General features: G+C 42.2%; 5 protein-coding genes across 5 annotated transcripts; 1 reads left to right on the top strand and 4 right to left on the bottom strand.

Annotated features, from left to right (window-relative positions):
* Nucleotides 1-12,309: 12,309 nt before the first annotated feature.
* LOC131285856 (ornithine decarboxylase 1-like) lies at nucleotides 12,310-13,689 on the bottom strand. Its single transcript, XM_058314711.1, has 2 exons — nucleotides 13,659-13,689; nucleotides 12,310-13,589 (listed from the first exon to the last, which is right to left on the bottom strand). The coding sequence occupies exons 1-2, from the start codon at nucleotides 13,687-13,689 to the stop codon at nucleotides 12,310-12,312; spliced, it is 1,311 nt and encodes a 436-aa protein (XP_058170694.1).
* A 317-nt stretch (nucleotides 13,690-14,006) lies between these two features.
* On the top strand, nucleotides 14,007-15,233 carry LOC131285855 (ornithine decarboxylase 1-like). The gene has a single exon (XM_058314710.1). The coding sequence runs from the start codon at nucleotides 14,007-14,009 to the stop codon at nucleotides 15,231-15,233; it is 1,227 nt and encodes a 408-aa protein (XP_058170693.1).
* A 75-nt stretch (nucleotides 15,234-15,308) lies between these two features.
* Nucleotides 15,309-16,712, bottom strand: LOC131285854 (ornithine decarboxylase 1-like). The gene is made up of 2 exons (XM_058314709.1): nucleotides 15,508-16,712; nucleotides 15,309-15,435 (listed from the first exon to the last, which is right to left on the bottom strand). Exons 1-2 carry the CDS (start codon nucleotides 16,710-16,712, stop codon nucleotides 15,309-15,311), a joined length of 1,332 nt encoding a protein of 443 aa, XP_058170692.1.
* Nucleotides 16,713-18,274: 1,562 nt separating this feature from the next.
* Nucleotides 18,275-19,483, bottom strand: LOC131288762 (ornithine decarboxylase 1-like). The gene has a single exon (XM_058317936.1). It carries the CDS (start codon nucleotides 19,481-19,483, stop codon nucleotides 18,275-18,277), a length of 1,209 nt encoding a protein of 402 aa, XP_058173919.1.
* Nucleotides 19,484-20,556: 1,073 nt separating this feature from the next.
* On the bottom strand, nucleotides 20,557-21,789 carry LOC131285853 (ornithine decarboxylase-like). Its single transcript, XM_058314708.1, has one exon. It carries the CDS (start codon nucleotides 21,787-21,789, stop codon nucleotides 20,557-20,559), a length of 1,233 nt encoding a protein of 410 aa, XP_058170691.1.
* Between the last annotated feature and the right edge of the window lie 4,209 nt (nucleotides 21,790-25,998).

The following is a 25,998-nucleotide window of genomic DNA, read 5'->3' as shown; positions in this document are numbered from 1 at the left end:
AGGGTGGCTTGAGAAAAGTTCGTCCACTATTCCTCCCCTGGGGCGTCCGAGCACCCTTCACTCACGACTTAACGATCCTGTAGGCATCCCCCTGTAGGTTGTCCTCGCACGTGTCCGCAAGTTCCTCGTTGCAACGCCGCTTACTGATATTGATTGTCTTACGCAGGCTCTTCCGGAGGCCGCGAAAGGTGCCGGCAGTGTTTGTTCTCGGGCACGTTGTCTCGCTTGGGCGCGCTTGCACGCCTTACGCAGTCCCGCGATCTCTTCCATCCACCAGTACACGTGTGTCCGGTTTCTAGCGCCGGTCAACCTCGGCTTCTTCGCGATAAATGTCCCCGGATCCAGCGCCACCTCGTTGAACCGATGTACTCACAGGGTTTCTGTGTACAGTTCGGCCGAAAACATCGCCATGTCTCACCGTCGACCTAATGCTGGTTGCCGTTTGTCGCGATGGGATGCGTGCGCGGACTGTATAAACGATGGGCTGGTGATCGCTCGACGTGTAATCGGGAAGAACCTCCCAGTCGTCGGCCGACGCAATACTTGGGCTTGCCATCGTGATGTCGTTGATGGAGAGTGGCGCGGACCCACTTCCGGTGAATGTGAGTGTTCAAGACCCGGAGCCCCAGCATGTCTGCGATGGCCAAGAACTCGTGGCCCCTGATGTTGGTGTTTCTTCGCCCCCACTCGACCGCCGCGAAGTTGAAATCATCTGCCAAAAGTACCCTTGAACCCCCGTGTGCTGCTGCGATGACCGCCTTCATTAACACCTTGAACCGGGGGAGATCCCAAGATGGCGGCGCATAGCAACTGATGAACGCAATGCCGTTCATCTCTGCCGCCACCATTCCTTCCGTGACGGTGATGGCTCGCTGGATGAGGAATATACCCAGTGCGATGGCCGACGTTCTCCTGACAGGATCAAACAGCCAGTTGCTGTTGTCGGTAGGCACTCGAGAATAATTGGACAGGACTCCGTCTCAAATTCTGCTGAGGTACTGCGAATTTGGACGGCGGATCCGGCACTGTGCCTTTATTGTTCTTTACCGAGGGCGGCCTTATGACCCTCTCCCCCATATTTCCTGCACAGCGTGGACCTGTCCGGGCCGGGGCACGAGCGCGCCTTATGGCCAGGAACCATGCAGCGGAGGCATCGTATCTTTTCCATCCGTTGGACTGGAGGCAGCGTCACTCTGCAGCTGCTGTAGCCGAAGGTCAGCAGGCCTCCGTCTAGGTCTCCCTTGGCATAGCGTTGCGATCACAGTGACGATCCCCTTAACCAGTGTCGATCCTGAGCTGCACTTCGCAACGCATCGGAGCGGCTGCCCTGACTCGCTCGAACACTGTCCTGGCTCATCAACTCCCTTGCGAAGGAACATCACGAGGTGGTTATACTGAGGAGCTCTTGGTTAGTGAGTTTGTGTGCAGTTTCCACTCGTGCATTAACATTTCCTGCGAAAGGTTTTTGAAAGGGTTTCCAAAGTGTATTTTCAAAGTGTTGAACACAGAAAGAATTTCGTGTTCGACTGAACTCAGTGGAGTGTGTGAAGCCACATCCTATGTGCCAGTATATAGTGATAACAAGATAACATTGCGGCTTAAGCCTGAGCCGGACGTACAGCTACGTTGCGTGCCTTGAGCGGATCTGTAGCAAGGCATATGGGGCAGTCGACGTGTAGACCTCGAAGCAACCGATCACGCCTCATTTTAGCATCTTCAAAAGAGTCACCAGATCACATTGTTTTTGCAAGAGAAACGCGTACACCGAGTGGCAACATTTTGGGTGGCCAGTGTTTTCATCACGGAACCTTACGACCCGAAGTGTGGCTTGGTTCTAACCATCCCCATCCAGAAGAAGTGCGCCAACTGGGATTCTTTTCCATTCGATTGTTCACGGCGATTAGTTGTTCAGTGAACCTAAAAGTGAAATATCTGAAAATTTGAGAGATATACGAATCCGCATCGAAAAGACTAAAGTAAAATCTAAGCGTAACTAAACTTACAAGCGTAAGTGGAGCCAAACGTCCTCTAGAAGCTAAATTCGCAATTGTACAATTTTCGTTCGTGTTGTGTTTGGTGGATTTATTTGGTTGTTGCCTTATTTGCGGCGAAAGGTGTTTTAGAGTGATTTTTTACCGTTCTCGAAGTGTTTTTTCTGCGATTGTGACGCAAGGAGAATAAACGAAAAGTATACCGAAACTCATGTTCGACCACACTCAATGGCGTTCGTGACTTTGAAAAACCAGTTCTCTAGTGATATCAATAAAAATCATACGACCTTGTACGCATGAAGCAATCGAAATCAACCGGAAACTGTTACCTTTGAAATATTGATAACAAAGTATTACAGCTACTCAAAGTGCCCTATGAATAATCAGACTGTGTTTTTTTTGTGGATACGGCAAGGAAGAGATGAGAAGTGATCGGTTGTATCAGTGAGCCAAATGCTAGGGGTCATTCTCAGGTAAGCCTATCAAAACACAGCGCAATCTCTGACCAGAACGGTGCTTCTTAGCTTATGTGATTTGTAACGTACTGTTGGCTATATTTCCTAATCTGACGATAGCGATAAATCAACGATCCAGTGACGTAAGCAGCAACGTTGAGCCAGATATTTCTAAAGTAGACGATTGTGGCATAACCCACTTCCCCACAACTTGCTATCATAAAGATCATGTGAGTAAAGTGAAAAAAATTGGTAATTGTATAAGTTTGCTACGAGAAAGGCTATTTGTAAGAAGAACTATTTTAAAAACATGAATTGTTGATTGGACATGAATTAACAGGTTCATACATGTTTTTTTCTATAAAAGTAGCTTGACTTTTTACTGAAAAACATAAACATGAATGTTTTAACTGTTTGATCATTACGTTGTTTGTTGCATTAAGGTGTATGTTATTTTAAATGTTCCTTATAGACTTAAGCTAAGACAAATTAAGCTCAATGGATCATTGATTCGATTTGATCTAACTAGATTTCACAAGAATTTTCCTGACGGCGCAATCTTGTTTTTAACCACGCAACGTGTCTCTTTACAGCGAACGTGTTTTGCCTGTTTTTTTGCTAGTAGAGTGTTTGATGGATGCAATAAAAGCATATCATATTTCACACTGGAAAACATGTTTAAATATTATCTTCACAGCATTTTTCTTAGTTTCACATCCGAGTTTCTTAATATTCATCCATAGCCTGCCGCATAAGATTGGATATGTGCAAATTAAAAAACGAAAAAAGACATAAAAATTCAAATAGTTTCACGAACGCTGGCATTGTTGACATTTAGAAATCTTTGCTACATACATAATTTTGACCTTACATAGATTGATAGGTTGGATTCCCTAAGGCCGCCCCTAGACATAACGCGAAAACTGCCCCTAGCAGCGCCGGTTTTTTTTATATGGAGTTTCGCGTCGGGCTGTGGAATTCGCGCTGCCCGGAGCAGTTTTCTCGCTATGTCTAGAGGCAGCCTTACAAAACAAACTAATCTAATTGAGTAAAAAACGATTAAAATTAATTTTGTTTCCCAAACATCAACTTAAGAACACATCAAGAGAACTGATTTGATACTACTACTTTTATTCATAAATTGTAAAGCCCACGGGCAGTTTCGGTAGTTCCCGTAGGAAGATAATCAGCTCAAATGAATATATTTAAACCGTCAATTTTACCTTTTACAGTAGTGAGCCATTGCACGAAACCGAGTGAATTTAATTTTAATGTACTGCACAATGCATGCACGTCTGATCAACATTAAGTTTTTTTTTTTCATTTTAGAAATCACTGTCGCGTTTTTATTTTCTATGCTAAACGTTAAGTAAAATGGAAAATAAAAAACGCTACCATGATGATCAAGAACCATCATCGTCCAAAACACCAAAATTGAAAAGTTTGGATGATGGAGTTCCGGAAAAGACACCAAAGTCCAGTCTCTTCTACAATGATGAACCCCAGCAGGCAAATATGGCGGAATTTAGCCAAAGTATTCCACGTTCCGAAGGCATCTCAAAGCAATGGGCAAAAGAGTTCAACATATCTCCTGATGATGCTGCTATGTTGAACAAGAAAAACGCTGCGGAAATAGTACCGAAAAAAAAACTCTCGATTAGTGATGCTGATGCTCCTCCAGCAAAACGGGAAAAAATATCGGATACAGAAACAACTGATAAAGGTCATGGTTTGAAACACACACTTCACGGCGTTACATACCAGCTAAAGCTACTGATACTGATACTGCTCCAAGCTGCTAAGGAGATTAAAGTAAACAAGGAATTTAAATGCTCCATTAGCACTGAGGATCCAGAATGCGGAAAGTTTGATGACATCGTTTTCCGTTTTACAAATGGCGGTCAATGGTTCCTTCTATGCATCCAAGCTAAGCACAAGGAAGATGATACCAAATCCATCACATGGAACGACCTTATATCGACTTCAAAAGATAACCCATATTCAATTAGTAAGTACTTCAATTCTTACTTACAACAAAAAACGGACGGAACCCTGAAAACAAATTCGCAAACACCTATGCTTGTTCTTTGTACTAACATTGGTCTGGAACAAGAAGTAAAAGATTTAATGGTAAAACACTCCTTTGAGTTTAGTCTAGCGAGCTCTTTTTTTAACTTATTAAAGAGTTCAACCTATACATTTGACCTCAATAAAATAAAGAAAAAAAACGATATGAACCTACCTGAGTTTTTGGCGGGCAATTCAGATTTCAAACAGTTGCCTAAGCAGTTAGCAGAATGTATTTTCAAACGAGATACTGTTGATTTTCGTAATCCTCTGTTTAAAAGAAATCGCGGTTTCATACAAAATAAAATTGCAACAAACGATTTTTTACCAAAACGAAAACAAGAATTTTACAAGATCAATAAAGACTTTTTCAATGATCGTGACAATTACGAATTCAAAATCGAATTCGAAACAAAGTATCGAAAACTCATCAACCAAAAAACTGAAAAGTCAACCAAACAAGAAACAAACAATCAAGATATTTGGTCAGACGTAGAAAACAAAGGCATAAAGGTAAATAAGCAATCAGAAACCGACGGAACAATTCTACCAAAAAAGATAGAACAATTGCAAATAGAGACCTTTTTCAATTCATTCATAATTGCTGCAAATACATTAAACGAATCGAAATTATCTGGACTAATTGTGAATGAGCTAGAGCAATCCGGTTATTTACCACGGGATACACAAAAAACTATTGCAACTAAGTTTGCGAGTGACCAGCTCTCGAACTGGATATTGGAATGGATGAAAGATAAAGGGAGCAAGGCTTTGAATGGACAAGATATTAATGTGTTTTTTGAATATTTTGAGACATCGGTAAAGTTTTTTCACTATGAAGGCATGTCACAGGATTATTGTCGAAATATACAAAAAGATAAGCTTGAATGCAAGACGAAAATATTAAAGGAAAGAAGATTGTACAAAACACTCGATCAGTGGCTCTCTGAGCCTGGCAATGATGGGCATGAAGTGGATACTTTGAAAAGCACCGAGCCTTCGTGGCTAGTATATGATACTTTAGAATTATGCAAGTCTAATCTGACCTATTTATTTTTTGAAGACATACAGTTTGAAAAATCAAAACGAGACATAATGAAAGTCTTCCTTAATATTACTTTTCCACTTATTTTGGTGATTGAATGCAAAAGTTTGTCCAATATGAAAGGATATATAGAAGGGCGGGTTGAAGGCATGCCAACAAAAACTATCAAAAAGGTTTTATTTATCGACCAAACTTATAATGCTACAGAGATTGAAAGTGATCTTTTTGTCCGAGATCTAACGGACAGATGCAGAGAACAAATAATCAATCAAAACAAGATCATAAATTTATTTGGAACCGAAACATCAACCAGTGAGCTTTTCCATGATGAAGATAAACTTAATTTTGTTTTAGATGTCCGACAACTTCACAGTGGGATGGATATAAAATGTAATAAGTTGAAGGAAAACTATGAGAAAATTAAAGAATTATTCATTCACAGAAAATGGAAGCGATGTAATAAAAACGAATTCCGGAAAACTGAGAGTTGGGGCTTTTGGTCTGCTAGAAAACAAGGTACAACTCTTACCAAACTGTTTCCTAACAGTGAAGCTTTGAATAAAATCACTTACAAAACATTTTTGGATTATAACAACGAAAAGTATAACAGGATGCGATTGCATAGAAACAGTGAATACACACATCCACCACCCGGTGTTGACGGTCGTAAAGTGCATGTAATTTTCAACGAAGCCGGATCGGGGAAATCATTCTACCTGACTTGGTTAGCTACGTATCTGCAGGATGAGCGTCCTTTTCAGTGGATTATTAAGTTCAATCTAAACGAATATTGCATGGTATTCGATCAATTGCAAACAAGGGAAGAATGTGGAAATATGGGTGAACTGATCACGATCAGATTTCTTTTTCAGCTTGTCTACTTAGCTTGTCTCGTCGATAACATGTTTCTAATGGATTCAAATGACAAAGTGAATAAGGCTCAACAAATTGCGGAAACGCTTGATTTTGCGAATGGTTATTTGAAGCTGGATAAAAACAAAATGGAAACCGTATCTTCTGAGAAATTAATACTCCTCCGAATATTTGTACATAAATTCAACAGCAAACAAATCATTATTTTGATGGATGGGTTTGACGAAATCGCACCACATTACAAGACGGCGGTACTTAAATTATTATCCACGCTTGAAACCTTTGATGGAATTCGCAAGGTGTACCTTTCTAGTCGTCCGTATGGTTTGAGAAACGAAGTAGAAACCACATTGAAGAGTTGCGAATGCTACCGTTTAGAGGAATTCGACCAAGAAGATCAACTTTCTTTTATTGGTCGATATGTTTTAAAGCACCTTGACGAATACAAATCATCAGACCATACAAAACAAGCAGGGACATGTCGTGTTGTTTTTGCAATTTTATCAGGGCTCTTGGGAAACCTTATGAAATTACCACTATTTTTATCGATGGGAATAGAGCTGTTGAAGCCTATGGTGAGAAAGTATATAAGTGTAGAAGATGAATCAATTTCTAAACAAATAATAATAGATTGTGAGAACATTTTTGAACCTCTCAGCATGGTGGAATGTTTTATTGAAAAGAAACTTAAGATCGTAAACATTGAGAAAACCGGTTCCACTATTGCTATTTCAAAAACGGTCAAGGCAATGAATGATGCAGAACAATATCTTAAAAAGGTCAAAGAAACCCACTCACTCTTGGCTTTGTACACAACTATGTACCAAAATGATATAAAGAAGTTATTGACAAATGACACGCAAAACACTGCGCTCCGTTACATGGAAAATGTTAACGATGGTTCAGAAAAATTTGGTCTTATCGAAGGAGTGGCAAAAAACACACCAATCTTTAATCACAGGTTATTTGCAGAGTATTTTTCTGCGCTTTGGTTTTATTCGAATCAAAATGTTACCGGTGTTAAAGACTTCCTGAAAAGTAAAATTTATGAGACCAGGGACAGAGAAGAAATAAGACAGTTTTTAAACAGAATGATTTGTAGGAGAAGCTCTCTTCATATGTCAATTCTTGATGGTTCAAAGGCTAAAATAAAGAGAATTCTAACTGAAAACCCAAACTTCATTACCGTAAGGGACGATTGGGGAAGAACTCCGTTGCAATTGTCATTTTTACTTCCTACATCTGTAGACCGTAGTAAAATTGGTGATATTTTATTGCATTGGGTTGATGAAACTAGTGCGAAAATAAAAGACACATATTTCAAATGGTTTCCATTGGATTATGCATATTGCACTGACAACGGCGATCCAGATTGGCAATGGATACTTACATTATTAAACAAGGGAGCTTCCATCGATACTCCTGAAATGTTTTCTAGATATTCTACAGAAGACCATTTGAAGGTGTTTGAAGAAGTGTTGAGCATTGAATTCTTCACCGAAAGAAACTACACACCGAACTTTGAAACGTTTTTCACGAAATTAGTAAAGAATTTAGGATCAGACAAAATACTTAGTTTCATGATGCCGCTGGATAGGATACGTAGCTTTTGGGCGTTGAAAATTGGTTTGAATTACCTTAAAAAACAAAACCAATGCATAAGAAAAATGATAAAAGACTTCGGAAGTGCTGTATCAATTTTAGAGTTTTGCATCATGATTGATTCTGTAATGTTCAAAATTATCATTGAAAATTCAAGTGATTTGAAACTCAAACGGCCTAATGAATACCATTTCATGTTGGCATTAGAACATCGTTCGATTAATGTTCTTCAGTATTTGATCATAAATCATCGAAAGTATTTGGAAGTGATAGAAGACAATTTTGAACGGGAGTTGTGGGAATTGCTTGTATATTTGCAAAATGATGAACAGAAGTTCAAATCTCTTTTCCACGAATATTGCACTAGGCATAACATCATTTGTGGCGAAGACACTCCACGTCAATCTAAAAAATGGAATAATAGAGGATTTTCCTCACGTCACAATCTCATGAAATTTTTTCCTTCAAAGTTTGAAATAAAAGACGATACTGGTATTGATAGCGGTATGGAGTTTTTGATCGCACGAGCATTGCACCTTGATAATGCTTCCGCAGTCGAATATTTATTGCACAAAACAAAAACAAATCTAGACAATCGTTTTATAAGGCAAATTTGCCTGAACTGTAACATTAAGTGGTATTGCCAAAGCTCCTATCATTTTCTTCTCGATAACAGCATAGATCGTACTGGCACTGATGAAAAAGGTAGAAATTTGTTACAATTAGCGGTAGATTACGGCGATTCAAATTTGGTTAAATGTCTCATGAAACATTACAGTTTCCGACCGAAGGAAATAAATACAAGGGAAAACAATTGGAACGCTTTCTTTTACTGCGCAACAAGTTGCGAAAGGGGTGATAACAATGTACGGGATGATGATGATGATAACAACCAAAATATCTTCGTTCATATGCTGGAGAAAGATCCTGTGGATTGTTTTAATCAACTGGATGCGAAAGGAAAGAGTGTTTTTTATTATGCAGCTAAGAACAACAGTGGGATTTCTGATTACATCATTCGAAAAAGATTTGAGAAGCAGTTGGAGAATTTGAACTCAGATCAGCCCGTGGATTTGATAAAATTTCTCAAAGCTAAACGATTGAATGCAAAGGAAATATTAGAACATCTTCCATACACACATTTACATAATGAAACGAAATGTAAATTGATTTGTGACACTCTGGAATCAATCGAGGCACTTCGGTACCACGATGAAAATGGTAGGAATCTTTTACATAACGCTTGCAGGGAGGGTTGGTTGACGTTGGCGAAATGTCTCATTGAGCATTATGGCTTTGATGCAAAGGAAATCAATGAAAAAGACAACAACTGGAACGCATTCTTCTACTGCGTGCTGTGTAATAGTAAAAATGCTGCAAACAAACTGGGTATATTCACTTATATGATGGAAAAAGACCCTTTCGACTGTTTCGATCAACTGGATTCGTGGGGAAGGAGCGTCTTTTGGTATGCGACGGTTAAAGGTGTGCGGTGGTATGCGACGGATAAAGATATTGGTAAGGATATTTTCAAACGAGAGTGTAAAATGCATGAACATCTTCCTATCGAAGAGCGTATCCCTGTGTTGATGGACAAATTAAAAAATTCGAACCTTAACAGCTTCGACAAGATTCTTAAATTTGTGCAAAATCATTTGGTTGATGAAAAGTCGGTAAAAATCATTTGCGATTACTTGCAAACAACTGGAGAACTGCACTACAGAGACGAACAAAACGGCTGGAGTTATCTGCATAGCGCTTGCATGGAAGGTTTATTGACTTTGACGAAATGTCTCATTGAACATTATGGTTTTGATGCAAAGGAAATCAATGAAAAAGACCACAACTGGAATGCTTTCTTCTATTGCGTGTGCAACAGGAAAAATGTTTCAAATAAACGGGAAATATTCACCTATTTGATGGAGAAATACCCTTTCGACTGTTTCGGTCAACTAGATTCGAAGGGAAAGAGCGTCTTTTGGTATACGACAGATAATAATAAAGAAATTGGTAAGGATATTTTCAAACGAGAGTGGACATTGCAGGAACATCTTCCTATCAAAGAGCGAATCCCTGTGTTGATGGACAAATTAAAAAATTCGAACCTTAACAGCTTCGACAAGATTCTTAAATTTGTGCAAAATCATTTGGTTGATGAAAAGTCGGTAAAAATCCTTTGCGATTACTTGCAAACAACTGGAGAACTGCACTACAGAGACGAACAAAACGGCTGGAGTCTTCTGCATATCGCTTGCATGGAAGGTTTATTCAGTTTGACGAAATGTCTCATTGAACATTATGGTTTTGATGCGAAGGAAATCAATGAAAAATACTATAACTGGAACGCTTTCTTCTACTGCGTGTGCTACAGCGAAAATGCTAGAAATAAACTGGAAATATTCACTTATTTGATGGAGAAAGATCCTTTCGACTGCTTCGGTCAACTGGATTCGAGGAAAAAGAGCGTCTTTTGGTATGCGAGGGGTAATAATGAAGAAATCGGTAAGGATATTTTCAAACGACAGTGGAAATTGCTGGAACATCTTCCTATCGAAGAGCGAATCCCTATGTTGATGGACAAGTTAAAAAATTCATGCTGGAATAGCTACAGCAAAATTCTTCAATTTGAGAAAAATCATTTGGTTGATGAGAGGTCGGTAAAGATAATTTGCGATTACTTGAAAACAACTGGAGTACTGGACTACAGAGCCGTCAAAACGGACAGAAATATTCTGCATATCGCTTGCGAGGAGGGTTGGTTAACTTTGACGAAATGTCTCATTGAACATCATGGTTTTGATGCTAACGAAACCAATGAAAAAGAAAACAACTGGAACGCTTTCTTCTACTGCGTGTGCAACAGTAAAAATGCTGCAAACAAACTGGATATATTCACTTATTTGATGCAGAAAGACGCTTTCGACTGCTTTGGTCAAATGGATTCCGAAAATCATAATGTGTTTCATTATGCGTTGTTGAAAAATGTTCCAGTTGCAGAGTATATCATACGAAATGAGTTGCCTGCAAATAATTCTGATTCGGCTAAAGAATGGGCTTCGATGTTTTCAAATCGTTTGAATGAATCAAAACTAACGCGAACGGATATTGATAGATTTTTGACAGATTGGAAACAATATTCCACTTTGGGCGCAAAACATGAAATTTATGACGAAATTAAATCAAATTTTGAAAGGATGAATTGATGGAGAATTAACAACTAACCCAAACGATGTGAATTTTCTTCGGTTCGGTTGATCAGTCGAGATAAATATATGCGGCCACAAAGTCAGATGTTTTCAATTTGATCGATTTGTTACTTTTTAAATAGGAAGTCAGGTAAATTTGATCAAAATAAAGTAATGCAACCGTGTTTAAAAAAACCTAATCATTGCCAAACTTGTGCAAAAGCAATGTTAATGTAAGGACAAGAAACATGTTGGGCAATAAACTCGCATTTATGTACCACCTTCAATAAACAACATGCTCAATAGTATTTAATCAAAATATCCGAAAAGTGTGTAGATTTGTGGTGAGCTCATTCGTTCACAGGAATTCGGTAAACCTCTTAAAAGATTCAAAAAATTTTAAATCAAAATGTCAATTTAGTAAAAGAGTAAATGAGGCCCGGGCTAGATTCTCCTCTTTCTACTGGTTCACATTAAGCGCCTGAAGGGCATACCCCCATACAAGGAGATAAAACAGGAGAGTTAATTGCAACAGATTTTTCGGTTGCTGAGGGTCAAAATACCGATCAATCCCACAGATTTCATATCTCTATGGTGTTGCACTGCGATGTGTGCATAAATTCGTAGAGACGTATGAAAACGTGGGAATTACTTTGTCAGCGTGTTTATCCCATTCATAAATTTTTGCTCTGATTCATGAATGGTTTCTTTTAATTGCTGGGCTGTTTTGTAAATTCACATCTATATATTCATACGTTTGGCATATACACGTGACAGCGCAGTGGTTATTTGCGTGTTGCCGATTATTCGTGTTGGCATCATGTTTTTTACCTTTCACAGCTAACACATGACGATCATGTTGTGTGTATTGCATCACTCTATATATTGTGAAAAATGAAGCATCGTGTCATCGAGCCAAATGATTGAACACTTGTTTTCGACAAAAACACAAACAAATGCAAATTATCAGCTGTTTCAAACACATTTTATTTAAATAATTATTCAATCACGCCTTCCTCTAGCACCTCTCAGTACATTGTAAACGAATACCGGCACATGCTTCATTGTTTTCCGCACATGTCGGTGCATTATTATCCACGCTCGGCTTTAACCGCTGACGCGCACAGATAATTAAGCGTTGCTCTCGATAGACACACCTTCACCCTCGCCGGTACAAAACCATTATGCCCTATGCCGAGTATTTTTCCATAGGCGCCCTTGTTGGGAAAAACCATGCATTCCCCAACGCTATGTTCCGGTAGAAAAATTTCCTCAGAAATAACATCTCGCTCGCACGCTGTTTGCCCATAGATCACCGATCGCAAGCACTCCCGGGTACGTTTATCTTCCTGAACCACCGGTACATTCGACTGCGTCGCGTCACACCAATCAAACGAGTCGTACAGCCCATCGTCCATGTAATACCTCACGCGAGCAATTCGGCCGGAAGTGTCCCTTTCGTACGATTTCGAAACCACATTCACGAACGCTGTAACGGCTGATTCGACGTAATATCTGCCCGGTTCAGCTATCACTTCAATTCGTCGGTTGAACTGCATGACATGCTCCCTGATGGCTTTATTGATGTAAAAAGCGTGATCGTCGAAGCGACGGCTGTTTGCACCGGGAAATCCTCCGCCAATATCCAGCAAAAACATATGCATACCCAGCAGCTCACCTTTGTCGAAAATATCCAACACTTTTCGTATGCCGTCGTAAAAACATTCTGCGTCCATACTGCCTGATCCTACGTGGAAACTCACACCGATCACTTTGAGGTTCAGCTTTCGGGCGTGTGTAAGAAGTACCACCGCGTCCCGTTCAGGATCACACCCAAACTTTCGCCCCAGCGATAGTTGGGCCTCACGGGCATCGTGCCGAATCCGCAACACAAGCTCAGCCTCAGGAAAGTGTTTAGCGATCTTCTCCAGCTCGTCCGAACTATCGAACGTCATACGACGCACGCCAACCTTCTTTGCGTACTGCAACGACTCCACCGGTTTAGCGGGATTTGCATAGATCACACGTGCCGGTGCCACACCCAAGTCGATGATCGTTTCCAGCTCGACCCGCGAGGCACAATCGAACCCACAGCCGAGTGTCGCCAACAGTTTCAGCACCGTCGGATGACTGTTACATTTGACCGCATAGTACGGCGCGACGTTCGGCAGCTTACGTTGCCAGTTGCGATGTTTCGCCACGACATCATCCAGGTTCAGCAAATTGAGCGGTTCCCGAACGTCCGCCCGGCGTTTCGAGATCAGCTTGATCAGCTCCTCCAGCGAGCTCTGCTCGTCAATCAGAATATAGCCAGCATCCATGTGTACCGATGTGGCAGAGCACTCAACGAAAACTGCCCTGCAACTGACCGCTACCGGCAAGTTTTACCCACGATGAGAAACGTTCTCAGTACTTCTTTCTTACCCGGCACGTTACGTACGCGATGGTCTACATAGAAAGAATTTTAACATTCTCTGAAAAATCGTTCCCGTTCCTAGAGCTAGACACAGGAACAAACAAACGCCATACAACTATACACCGCGATACATCCAACGTCATACCCCCACTAGGTTCCCTAGTAACGCCTTAATTACTTCAGCTTCCGAGCTTCCGAGCTGGAAAACTTTACATGTAACGTTTATTCTAATTGTGATATCTTATCAACCGATCTCATCATAGATACGGGGTGGGAGGAATTGAGTGTGAGAACCTCTACATCAGCAATCGTCCAGCGCATGAATGTTCTATAAAATCAGTCTGAAAGATGCTCCCCATGTTTAGTCTAGCAATGAACCGGTCACGATTGGATCATACCTACGAGGTCTACGGAGCATCAGCGGAGGATTTTCTGGAGCACATCATCGGCAGTGGGCCCATCGAAAATTCCACCAACATCTTAGACCTGGACAAGGTCGTGGTCAACGTGTACCACTGGAAAGCTACACATCCCGGACTGATCCCGTTCTACACACCCTGCGTAAACAACAATCCACTCGTGCTAGCGGTTCTAGCGAAGCTAGATGTTGGCTTTAGTTGTGCTTCGCGAAAAGAAATGAACGATCTGCTGGACATGGGCATCACTGTTGATCGTATGTGGCTTGCTCATCCCAGTAAAACACAAGACACGATTCTGTACGCCAAACAGAACGGTATTCTCCGGATCGCTTGTGACAATGTGCAAGATGTGGCCAATGTGCATCGGTTGTATTCCGCGGCTGAAATTGTGCTTAGGATCCGTGTAAGTTCCGAACAAAAGTTTGGTTGCTGCCCAACATTCGACGTGCCGGAGATATTGAACCTTGCATTGTCGTCGAAAGTCAACATCGTTGGAGTGCATATTGCCATCCCACAGGAACAACCTGAAGAAACGTTAGCATGGCTTCGCCAAAGCCTTCAAAAAGCTGAGGAGGCAATAGCATATGCTCATCAGCTGGGATTAGGCGATTTGCAGCAATTGGTGTTATCGGGAATAGAGAAGATTCCGCAAAGTCGTCTTTGTAGCATCCTAAAGACGATCACAATTCCAGTATCGCTCTCAATTATCATTGAAACTGGCCGAGAGTTTGTGCAGAACGCGGTAACCCTTGTTACAAACGTTCAATCGAAACGGGTGATCTATCATGGCGGACTATCTAACATCATCCAGGAGATAATGTACTTTCTCAACGACGGCCGGTACGGCTCTTTTGAGTGGTGGGAAGCAATCGATAAGCCCCCGAGCATTCGTCTTATGAATGAAACTCACCGGTCATCCGTTGTTAGTTGGCCTACGTCACTGTGGGGGCCCACCTGTGACTCAGCGGATGTCATATGCGAGCGGCTCGAGCTGCCCGCACTAGAGATTGGCGATTTTCTTATATTTTCTGATATGGGCGCATTTGGTGTAACGGTTGCGTCACGTTTTAATGGATTCCCCATTCCGAAGACAGTCGCTTGTGCGCGACTAGAAAGTACAAGAGCCATGATTGGCTGCAACACCGTAAACGTCGAACTGAACCAAACAAGTCAAAGTTGAAACGGTCTGTTTGAAATAGCGAGGTTTAAAATAAACATGCGTTCTTTATTACCATAACCATTACCACTCTGTTCGTTAACAAATACTTCTTATGTCAACCCAAGATGATACTTCCTCTGAGGGTGTTGGGTTTTTAGGCGCCACGAGTGACCGATGGACTCCATTGGTACTTGCGCAAGCAGTCAAATCTTCCAACATATTCCTGTAAGGTGTGCAAATTGGACTTAATGATTCAAAGTGTATTTAGTCAAAGTAGTATTTTACTGGTACTGACCAGGTTCCTTCGCGTAAGTATGCGATAACCTTTGGTAGCAGGAATCCATTGAACGCGGCCCCTCGAACGATACCATACGCTCCAACATTCTCGAACACAACACTGTCCCCGATGGCTAGCTCCGGCAACATTATGTCGGGTAGAATCACATCCGCGGCATCACATGTTGGCCCCCAAACGGATGAGCTGTACTCTTTGGCACCAGCCTTGCGTTGTACAATAGGGAGCGCCTCTTGATCTTCATGTGCCGTGAAGTAGAATGATCCGTATATACCGTCGTTGAGATAGTAGAAAATCCTGGTTCGTGCGATTCCATCTTCCTGGCGCTCTGTCACGAAACGTTTGGAGTCCACAAACGATACCAACGTGACCGCGGAGGCCACGTAGTATCGCCCCGGTTCCGCAATTATCCGAACATTCTCCCCGTCAGGGAAAAAATGATCGATAGCTCGGTTCACTGCCTTGGCGTAACGTTCGATCGGTTTGTTACGATCCCCCGGGAATCCACCCCCAATGTCCAGAATGGTTAAGTCGTAACCAATACTTAAGGCGTAGTCGAACAGGCTCCGGGCCATCTTTACAGCATCGTAGTAAACTTCATGCTCTTCACAGTCTGATCCAACGTGGAAGCTGATACCTACTACGTTCAACCGCAGTTGGGCCGCCTTATGTAGCAATGCCGGTGCCTCGTTAACAGGATCACAACCGAACTTCTTGCCCAATACGCGGATTACCTTCAGCGAGTCATGGCGCATTCGCAACACCAGTTGAGCCTCAGGATAGTACTGATGTATCTTCTCTAACTCGACCGCGCTATCAAACGTCATGACGGACACCTGTTTCGAGCGCGCATACAAGAGTGACGGTATGGATTTGGCTGGCTGAGCAAAGATGATTCGCTCCGGCTTCACACCAAAGTCGAGCATACGCTCCAGCTCACCCTTCGATGCACAGTCAAACCCGAGTCCGAGCGTTATCAGAGTCTGCAGAATACGTGGGTCATCGTTGCACTTCACCGCATAGAAAGGCCTGACGCGTGGCATCTGTTCACACCAGCCATAATGTTTTTGCACTACATCATCCAAGTCGAGCACGTGGAGCGGTTCCTCATGCGGACCCTGGAGGATGATATCGCGAACTACGTCACCGATTGCCGTGTCATCGCTGATCAACGTCAAACCATCTGAGCACTTCCGCGAACTCATTTTCTACTGATTTTCTAAGATTTACGTGTCCGTACCTTACGACTTCTCGATCCAAAATGCATCGAGTGAATCCTCAATCCTGAACCGCAACGCGATACTTTTGTTCGGATTCAAATGGCTCCCCACTCCCACTGTAACGCACCATTACCAATTCCACTAAAACATGCGTATTCAACCGATCTTCTAGCTTACTCTTCGAAGAAATCGCTCTGGAAGAAGGGTAATACCTGTTCGCTTGTCTCACATAAACTCGAGCAGGAAGAAGAAATCTTCCCCAACAAACAAGGCGTACAGGTTTGGAGTGTTGACACAGTTGATCTGTGTCATTGCCAAATGAAAATGGAGCAGCAAAACGCATTTGCTCGGTCAGGGTGCAACTGACCCAGTTTTTCAAAAGAGAACGAACTTCACTAAAATTTTGGCTACACTCATTGCCGATCGACTCGAACGAGACAGTCAAGTGTATGTGATCTATAGAAATTGTTGTTGCAAATTCTCCCATTTACCGATTACCCAATATTTTGTTAAAAGGCACATTTTATATTATGGATAAGTTAAAGTAACTATAGAGTCATTCTCATTTCTTCATTCAAAAACTGTCTCAAAGTGGTTCAAAAATATCATAACTAAATCGAGTTATTTGCCGTTTGGCTTGAAATAAACATGTATTTATGCTCCAGCTCACCCTTCGATGCACAGGCAAACCCGAGTCCGAGCTTCAAAGTGCGTGGGACATCGTTGCACTTTACCACATAATATGGCCTGACTCGTGACATCCCGTCATAGCAGCTTTTGTGTCACATCCACCAGATTCAGCACGTGATGCGGATCCCAGTCGAATCACGTGGTCGCGACATCGTTGCTCAAGTTTAGTTCGGTTGGGGACTTCAGCAAACTCAGATTCCCTGTTTACTGTCTTAAACTATTCCGTAGTTTCGCGGAACAGCACGTGAAGCTGTGCCTCGTGTGGACCCAGGCGGAAGCTATCGCGAACTACGTCACCGATTGCCATTTCATCGCGGATCAACGTCAAATCATCTGAGCAGTTCTACGAAAACATTTTCTGCTAGTTTTCTAAGATTTGTGAGTCCGTACCTTATGACTTCTCAGACCAAAATGCACCGGGTGAATCGTTAAACCTGCACGCACATGCGATATTTGTGTGCAAAATGGTTTCCCACACCCACTGTAATTCTGCAGGAAGAAAGGTAATATGTTTTCACTTGTCTCGGGTAATCTCGAACAGGAAGAACAAATTTTCACCAACAAGCGGTCCGAAAAAGTCATAGCTAAATTGAGTTGTTTATAGTATAGGTTGAATAAAACATGTGTTTCTGTTTATTTGGACAATGAAGAATAATCTTATTTCGCGAATAATTCATACATCCACTCAGGCCAGTTCTTCCGTTGAGGTTGTTTAGCTTTTTTGTGAGGCGAGCGACTTGTTATTTCCATTGAAGGGTGAAGAAGCACTCAAATTGTGTATCGTGTTCCTGTTGGTCGTTCGAAATTAGACTTGATTGTGGTAAATCTATTTGGTCAAAGCATTATTTTGTTAGTACTTACCATGTTCCTTCGCGAATGTATGCGATAACCTTTGGTAGCAGGAATCCATTGAACGCGGCCCCTCGAACGATACCGTAGGCTCCCAAGTTCTCGAACACTACACTGTCCCCGATGTCCAGCTCCGGCAGCACGATATCCGGTAGAATTACATCCACGACGTCACATGTGGGGCCCCAAACGGATGAGCTGTATTCTTTGGCTCCAGTCTTGCGGTGGACGATCGGAATTGCCTCTTGAGCCTCGTATGCTGTACTATAAAACGATCCGTATATACCATCGTTTAGGTAGTAGTGTATCCTGGTCAACTCAGTACCATCATCTTGGCGATCTTTCACTATACGCTTAGAGTGCACGAACGATACCAGCGTGATTGCAGAAGCCACGTAATAACGGCCCGGTTCCGCAATAATCCGAACGTTATCCTTGATTGGGAAAAAGTGATCAATAGCTCGGTTGATGGCCTTTGCATATCGATGGATTGGTTTGGCCTTGTCTCCCGGAAATCCACCGCCGATATCCAGAAGATTCAGCTCGTACCCAATACTCTTGGCGTAGTCGAACAGGTCGCGAGACATTTTTACCGCATCGTAATACACTTCGTGCTCTTCACAGTCCGACCCAACGTGAAACGTTATACCGACCACGTTCATGCTTAATTTAGTCGCAAGGCGCAGTAACGCCGGGGCCTCATTAATAGGATCACAACCGAACTTCTTGCCCAACGAAAAGCGCACCTTCACAGAATCATGACGAATGCGCAGCACCAGTTGAGCCTCAGGATAGTACTGATGAATCTTCTCCAGCTCAATTTCACCATCGAATGTCATGACGGACACCTGCTTCGAGCGAGCGTACAACAGTGACGGTACCGATTTGGCCGGCTGAGCAAAGATAATCCGCTCCGGCTCCACACCGAAGTCGAGCATACGCTCCAGCTCACCCTTCGATGCACAGTCAAACCCGAGTCCGAGCGTTACCATGATCTGCAGGATACGCGGGTCGTCGTTGCACTTCACCGCATAGTATGGTCTAACTCGTGGCATCTCGTCACACCAGCATTTGTGCTTGCGAACTACATCATCCAGATCCAACACGTGAATCGGATCCTCATGCGGACCCTTGCTCTCGATATCTCGAATAACGTCGCCAATTGACATCTGATCTTTGATCAGCTTCAGATCGGTGGGATACTTCAGCGAACTCATATTCCTTTCACTTTTTTAAAGTAACCAGTAAATTCACGTGAATGTAAATTATCAAAAAAAATATTTATAAATGATACGACTTCAGTGCCTAATCTGTACTCCGATTCGCACCTCTCAAATCCTCAATCCTGGTTATAACAAAAATATGCGATTTAGTTACTGACACTGGACTGATGAATGAAAATCGATTGTATGGGCTTCTTATACCCACCACTCCATCCACATCGGCGGTCCAAATGACGACATCATTATAATTTTAGAAACATTAATCTGCACCAATTGGTCGAACGCCGTGGTTCTACGAAATTAATCTACATTGTTTGTGTAAGCGTTGATTACCTCCATTGCAGGTGCTTATCAGAGTTCGTGCGTGATAGAGGCACGAGCCTAGAATTCGATCCAACCAAACAGTTGCTCTCGAACCAGAATGAACTGCGAGAAACCAAGCCAAAGTAACGAAAATCGTCTGTCCGGATGCATAAATATATATGTTACTTAGGATGCCATGTCATCGTTATCAGGCTCAATACCTTAACTTGGCCGTGATCAACTCCAACCATTGTGAGTGCTCTAGAGATTAAATATTTTTATCATGAGATGTTGGAATAGTTCTACATTCGGTATGTAATTTTTTAATTCATAATAGATTCAACTTCCCTGTGATCTTCTAGTACCTGTGTAAGTTTCGATTGTAAAGTTGTTTAATTTAGCATCAAGTGTATTAGTTTTTTATACCATTCATACGATCACGAGTCGAAGAACCCCTATTTATTTAACAGCATAGCCCAATACATTTCCTTGCTATAATCGACGACACGCGTGAAGCTATATGCGATAGGCCTTAGCACAGGGTAGCAGAGATAATATAAAGGTTAAAAATCACTTTTGCAAACAGTGAGTTGGCCGGTACAAAAATGTATCAAACATGTTCGATTGCTTTTGTCGGTATCGTATAGCTGCCGTTCGTTCCTTTATGCACGCCATTTGAGGTTTTTAGCGTAGAACACCGAACCGTTGTAAAATCTCCCAAGATTTTCCTGTAAAGGTATGGAATTCGGATTAATGGCATAAGCTTAAGTAGTAAGTACAGCTGCTACTGACCAAGTTCCTTCGCGTAGGTAAGCAATTATCTTTGGTAGAGGGAATCCATTGAACTGACAAGCTCGGACTGTCGAGTATGCTCCAACGTTCTCGAACACAACACTGTCCCCGATGTCTAGCTCCGGGAGGAGTATGTCCGGTAAAATCAGATCAAGAATATTGCATGATGGGCCCCAAACGGATGAGCTGTACTCTTTGGCTCCGACCTTGCGCTGTATGATCGGAACAGGCACTTGACCCTCGAACGCCGCACTAAAGAACGTTCCGTATACACCGTCGTTGAGATAGTAGAAAACCCTTGTCCGCTCGGTTCCATCTTCCAGGCGGTCTGTCACGAAACGTTTGGAATGCACGAACGATACCAGCGTGACCGCGGAGGCCACGTAGTATCGCCCCGGTTCCGCAATTATCCGAACATTTTCTTCCGCCGGAAAGAAATGATCGATAGCTCGGTTAATTACTCGAGCGTACCTATCGATAGGTTTATTTTTTTCGCCCGGGAATCCACCACCAATGTCTACAAGGCTTAACTCATACCCAATACTCTTAGCAAACACGAACAAGTCTCGTGAGACCTTCACTGCATCATAGTAAACTTCGTGCTCTTCACAGTCCGACCCTACGTGGAAGCTGATACCTACTACATTCAACCGCAGTTGGGCTGCCTTACGTAGCAATGTCGGTGCCTCATTGACAGGATCACAACCGAACTTCTTGCCCAACATGCACCGAACCTTCAGCGCATCGTGGCGTATTCGCAACACCAGGTGGGCCTCCGGAAAGTGCTGGTGAATCTTCTCCAACTCGATCGTACTATCAAACGTCATGACGGACACCTGTTTCGAGTGAGCATACAACAAGGACGGTATGGATTTGGCCGGCTGCGTGAAGATGATCCGCTCCGGTTCCACACCCAAGTCTACCATGCGTTCCAGCTCACCCTTCGATGCACAGTCAAACCCGAGTCCGAGCTTTACCATTATTTGCAGAATGCGTGGGTCGTCATTGCACTTCACCGCATAGAAAGGACTCACTCGTGGCATCTGCTCACACCAGTTTTTGTGCTTACGAACTACATCATCCAGATCCAACACGTGAATCGGATCCTCATGCGGACCCTTGCTAACGATATCACGAACCACTTCGCCGATCGACGTTTCATCGCTGATCAACGTTAAACCGTCTGGGGAGTTTTGTGAACTCATTTTTATTTCACTTTTTATGTTCATTTACGGGATATTTCATTCTTTCTCTAATGCGCCGGGCTATGCATTTCCGTAGGATTTCTGTATGGTAAGTCTTGGGTGTTTAATCTTTCTATAGATTCACAACCTCTATTCAATAACAACGGCAAGCAGAAAAAGGTACATTGTACCGCGTTGCCTGTACTCAACTGATGAATCAAAATCTATGGTACACTCTTCTTATACTCACCAAATCATCTATCGCGCCGGTTCCAATGACGGCATTATTCTTATTTGAAAATATTAATCTACTTTATTTGGTTGAACGATGATGCCCTCCTCGAAATTAATCTACATTGGTTGGGTCACTAATGATTGCCTCCATAGCAGGTAGTTTTCACGCGATCTAACGGACATCCTTGTGCACTTGGAGAGAGCTCGCCAACCGAAGGTCGCTCTAACACTTGTTGAACAAATTGGCCGTTGTCAAAGACCGAAGAGTGCCACAGTGCTGTAGATTGAGAAATTACGATAGAGTGCCGAACATCATTCCCAAAATGCGCTGAAATATAATTGTATTTTACGATTCCGTACTAAGATGCTATTTCCAACACAACATCGTACGAAAAAACGGTGGGGTAAACCAACTTGAGGGTTTAACGTTCGGCCACGGGGTTGTGCGATCATATGATCAATGCCAAAGTCCGGCGAAAATAAGAAATGGACGGAGGAGTTCAAGCGTTCACCTTAGTTTAATATTATTCGTCCGATAGGACGATTGGACCGACCGATCAAGTGTATAGGATCGCGACCTAAAGTCAGCTTTTATCAAGAGGATGCCCAATGTGGTCAGTACGTAAACAGTAAACAATGATTTGCTTTTAAATTCTGATATGTTGGACAGAAAGAAATGTATGTATGTAGCACCTGTATTTTTTTTTTCAGGTGAAAGCTATTAAGAAAATTAAATATGTAGCGCCATGAAACGAATCGTATCGTGCATGCAATTAACAAAGATAATTTCAGATTGTGTATAACATTTGTTTCCTTTATAATTCTTCAGGGTTTGTATAATATATATAATGATTATTGATCCTGCTGGCGTTCTTGTACAAAAACCTCGATGGTAGGTGTGATATCCCGTGGAACACATTCATACACCAGGGTTAAACACATCCGTTCTTTATTCCCGTTCTCCAACGACTGCTGCCAACTCAGCTCTCTCCACTTGATACCTATTCCGCTCTTATACCTAATACCTAGGTATAATACCTTATACCTAGTAGCTACTATACCACATCCTCCCCCTGGCGAATATGACTACTGAATTTTAATTCTCAATGAACCGTTTCGGTTTCTTTATCTCTCTAGGCACCCGCGCCTCTTTTGATCCGGTCGATTCTCTGGATCTTATTCCTTCTTCTCCTTTCCTTTTAATGAATTTTTTAATCTGCTTAATATTCCGATCGTAAATTTTACCTGTACTTATTTCCTTTACCGTAATTCTACCTGCACCTGTAATTTCCATTACCTCATGTAACGATTCTTTATATACCGCCTCCATCTTACTGCCGTTTTCTCTCATAACTAAAACGGTATCTCCTTTAGTTATACTTAACGGTTTAGCCCCTCGTTTTATATCTTCCCTCCTATTCCGTTGAAATTTCACCAGCTTATCCCTATCCCGAAGCTCCTCGTCATCTACCTGTCTAATATTTACTTTCGGGTTCGGTAGCCTGTACCTTAAAGCTCTTCCAAACATTAGCTCCGCTGGCGGAATTTTTGTTGTATGATGTGGCCATGAGTTATAGTCCGCCACGTATTCCGCCAGTGCCTCTTTCCAACTTTTCTTCTCTAAACGCGCTATTATCGCAACTTTATTTATGCCTTGCATTCCACGTTCGACTAATCCATTTTCTGTAGGATTTAAGGGCGTGCTATGGATTAGTTTAATTCCCCACACATTTCCAAGCCACTTCTTGAACTCTAGCGCGTTGAATGGGGGGCCATTGTCTGCTTTTAATTTCCTTGGCACGTAATATGTTAGGAATATCTTGTTAAGCGCCTTTTTTATTCCGTGCGAATCTGCCCGCTCTATTGGGACAGCCACCAGAAACCGGGAGTAGTTATCGGTCAATACCAAAGTTTTACCATTCTCTGTTGTTGTTGAAATGTCCATGGATACATAGTCCCACGGGTTCTGTGGCAATTCCGTTATCTCTATTGGTACTGGTGTGCTTCCTGACCTTACTAGCTGGCATTCTGGGCAACTCTTTACAAATTCTTCAATTTCTCGATCCATTCCGGGCCACCACAACCCTATTCTCAACACATTTTTCATAGTTGACATCCCCGGATGGCTTCTATGTGCCAATTTCAGTGCTCTCTTTCTCAGTGAACCTGGAAGAACCATCTTTTCTTGTTTCATAAGTATCCCATTCTCCACATACAGTTCTTTTTGAAACGCCTGATACCTTTCTATCTGCTTCGGCCATCCACTTTCCTTTGGTAACCAATCTATAACCATTCTTAGGGTAGCATCTTTTTGAATTTCTATTCTAACCTGATCTGAAGTTAGCGCCAACAACTGGTCATTGATTCCATCCAAACATGCACTAACACAACAAAGTTCATGCGGTTCTTCACCAGACTCAAACTGAGGATCCCCTGTCGATCTATAAAGCCTCGAAGCAGCATCTGCTATGTTATCTTGTCCCGCAACGTGTTCAAAATCAAATTGGTAATGTTCCAAACGAAGAAACCATCCTTCCGCTCTTGACATAATCCTCTTCCCTACATCCTTGCATTTTGACGGTTTTATCATAAACTTCAAAGCCTCGCTGTCCGATCGCAAGAGAAATTTTCTCCCTAACAGATAATACACAAACCGTTCCATAGCCCATACTATCGCTAACGCTTCTCTGTGTAACTGTGGGTAGCGACTTTCCGCATCTGTCAAGCCTTTAGAAGCGCATGCTATTATACGAGCTTCCTTTGTATTAGAGTCTTCCTGGGCTAAGACCGCTCCTAGACCCCAAGGCGAGGCATCTGTGTATAATATAATTTTATCGGACTCATTGAAATATCCTCGCTTAATCAAGTCTTCCTCAGCCACCTTTTTCAGTTCTTCAAATGTCCTTTGATGAATCTCTTCCCATTTAAATCCGTCTCTTTTTACTAGATCTCGTAACGGTTTCGTTCTATGCGAAAAATTTCTTATGAACGGACCGATAAACGTTAGCATACCTAGGAAACTCCTTAGCTCTGCTGTATCCTTCGGCCTCTCAAATTTATGAATGGCTGACAGTTTCTCTCTCATGGGCAATATACCCTCTCCGTCTAACGTGAATCCTAAAAAATCTATTTTTTCTTGCCCATGGCACGATTTCTCCTCATTTACCGTTAGTCCGTTATGCTGGATTACTTCCCTAACCTTTTTCTCCAGCTCGCTTAGTTCTCCTAGCGTTTTGGCAAATATCAAAATGTCGTCCAAGTATACTAGAACATTTCTGTAGTTCCGAAAAATCTTCTCCATTTCACGCTGGAAAATTTCGGGCGCACATGACAATCCAAATGGCAATCTTTTGAACCTCATTAACCCTTCTGCTGTCATAAATGCAGTTATGTGCCTAACCTCCTTATCCAACTCAACGTGAAAATATGCATCCTTCAAGTCTATCTTGGAAAACAGGATCTTCCCATTGTTGTTGGGGATATCCGACCAAATCCTCTCCAACGAAGGCATAGGATACGGATCGCGTATGATAGCCTTGTTTGCCTCTCTATAATCAATCACTATCCTAAAATCTTTGTTTCCTTTTGGCACAAGTACCATTGGTGAAACGAAGGATATTTCCGCGTCCATGCTGTCAACATGTTCGATAATGCCTCTCTGTTCCATTTCCGAAATTTTTTTTCCTACATCACTTTCAAACGCTTTGGGTATGTTGTATCTTATTATTTGTCTGGGAGCCACTGTTGCATCGATTTGGAACTTTACCGGTTTCCTAACTAATTTTGGGAACTCTTCAACGTTACGAATTCCCTGTTTTATATAACAAATATTTTTCTCCCCATGCCGCCCTATGTATACTAATTGTAGCGCCGATGCCGTTTGGAAACTCAGTAATGACAATTCGGCACCTTTTATGACAAAGAATGTAGCCCACGTTTTTTTCTTATCACTCTCTCCTGTGGATATCATTGCTTTGAACGAGCATTCTACGTCTA

Source organism: Anopheles ziemanni, chromosome 3, assembly GCF_943734765.1.
Source record: "Anopheles ziemanni chromosome 3, idAnoZiCoDA_A2_x.2, whole genome shotgun sequence".
Lineage (NCBI taxonomy): Eukaryota > Metazoa > Arthropoda > Insecta > Diptera > Culicidae > Anopheles > Anopheles ziemanni.
The sequence above is the reverse complement of the archived record's forward strand: the minus strand, read 5'-3'. Positions and strand labels throughout refer to the sequence as shown.

Excerpts from the sequence above, each read along its gene's own strand:
- LOC131285856 (XM_058314711.1), bottom strand. The coding sequence starts at position 13,689 with ATGTTAAAATTCTTTCTATGTAGACCATCGC. Across the intron at positions 13,590-13,658 it reads CTTTCTATGTAGACCATCGC|CGGTCAGTTGCAGGGCAGTT; the intron begins GTACGTAACGTG and ends ACTTGCCGGTAG.
- LOC131285855 (XM_058314710.1), top strand. The coding sequence starts at position 14,007 with ATGAACCGGTCACGATTGGATCATACCTACGAGGTCTACGGAGCATCA.
- LOC131285854 (XM_058314709.1), bottom strand. The coding sequence starts at position 16,712 with ATGAGTTCGCGGAAGTGCTCAGATGGTTTGACGTTGATCAGCGATGAC. Across the intron at positions 15,436-15,507 it reads TACTTACGCGAAGGAACCTG|GAATATGTTGGAAGATTTGA; the intron begins GTCAGTACCAGT and ends CACACCTTACAG.
- LOC131288762 (XM_058317936.1), bottom strand. The coding sequence starts at position 19,483 with ATGAGTTCGCTGAAGTATCCCACCGATCTGAAGCTGATCAAAGATCAG.
- LOC131285853 (XM_058314708.1), bottom strand. The coding sequence starts at position 21,789 with ATGAGTTCACAAAACTCCCCAGACGGTTTAACGTTGATCAGCGATGAA.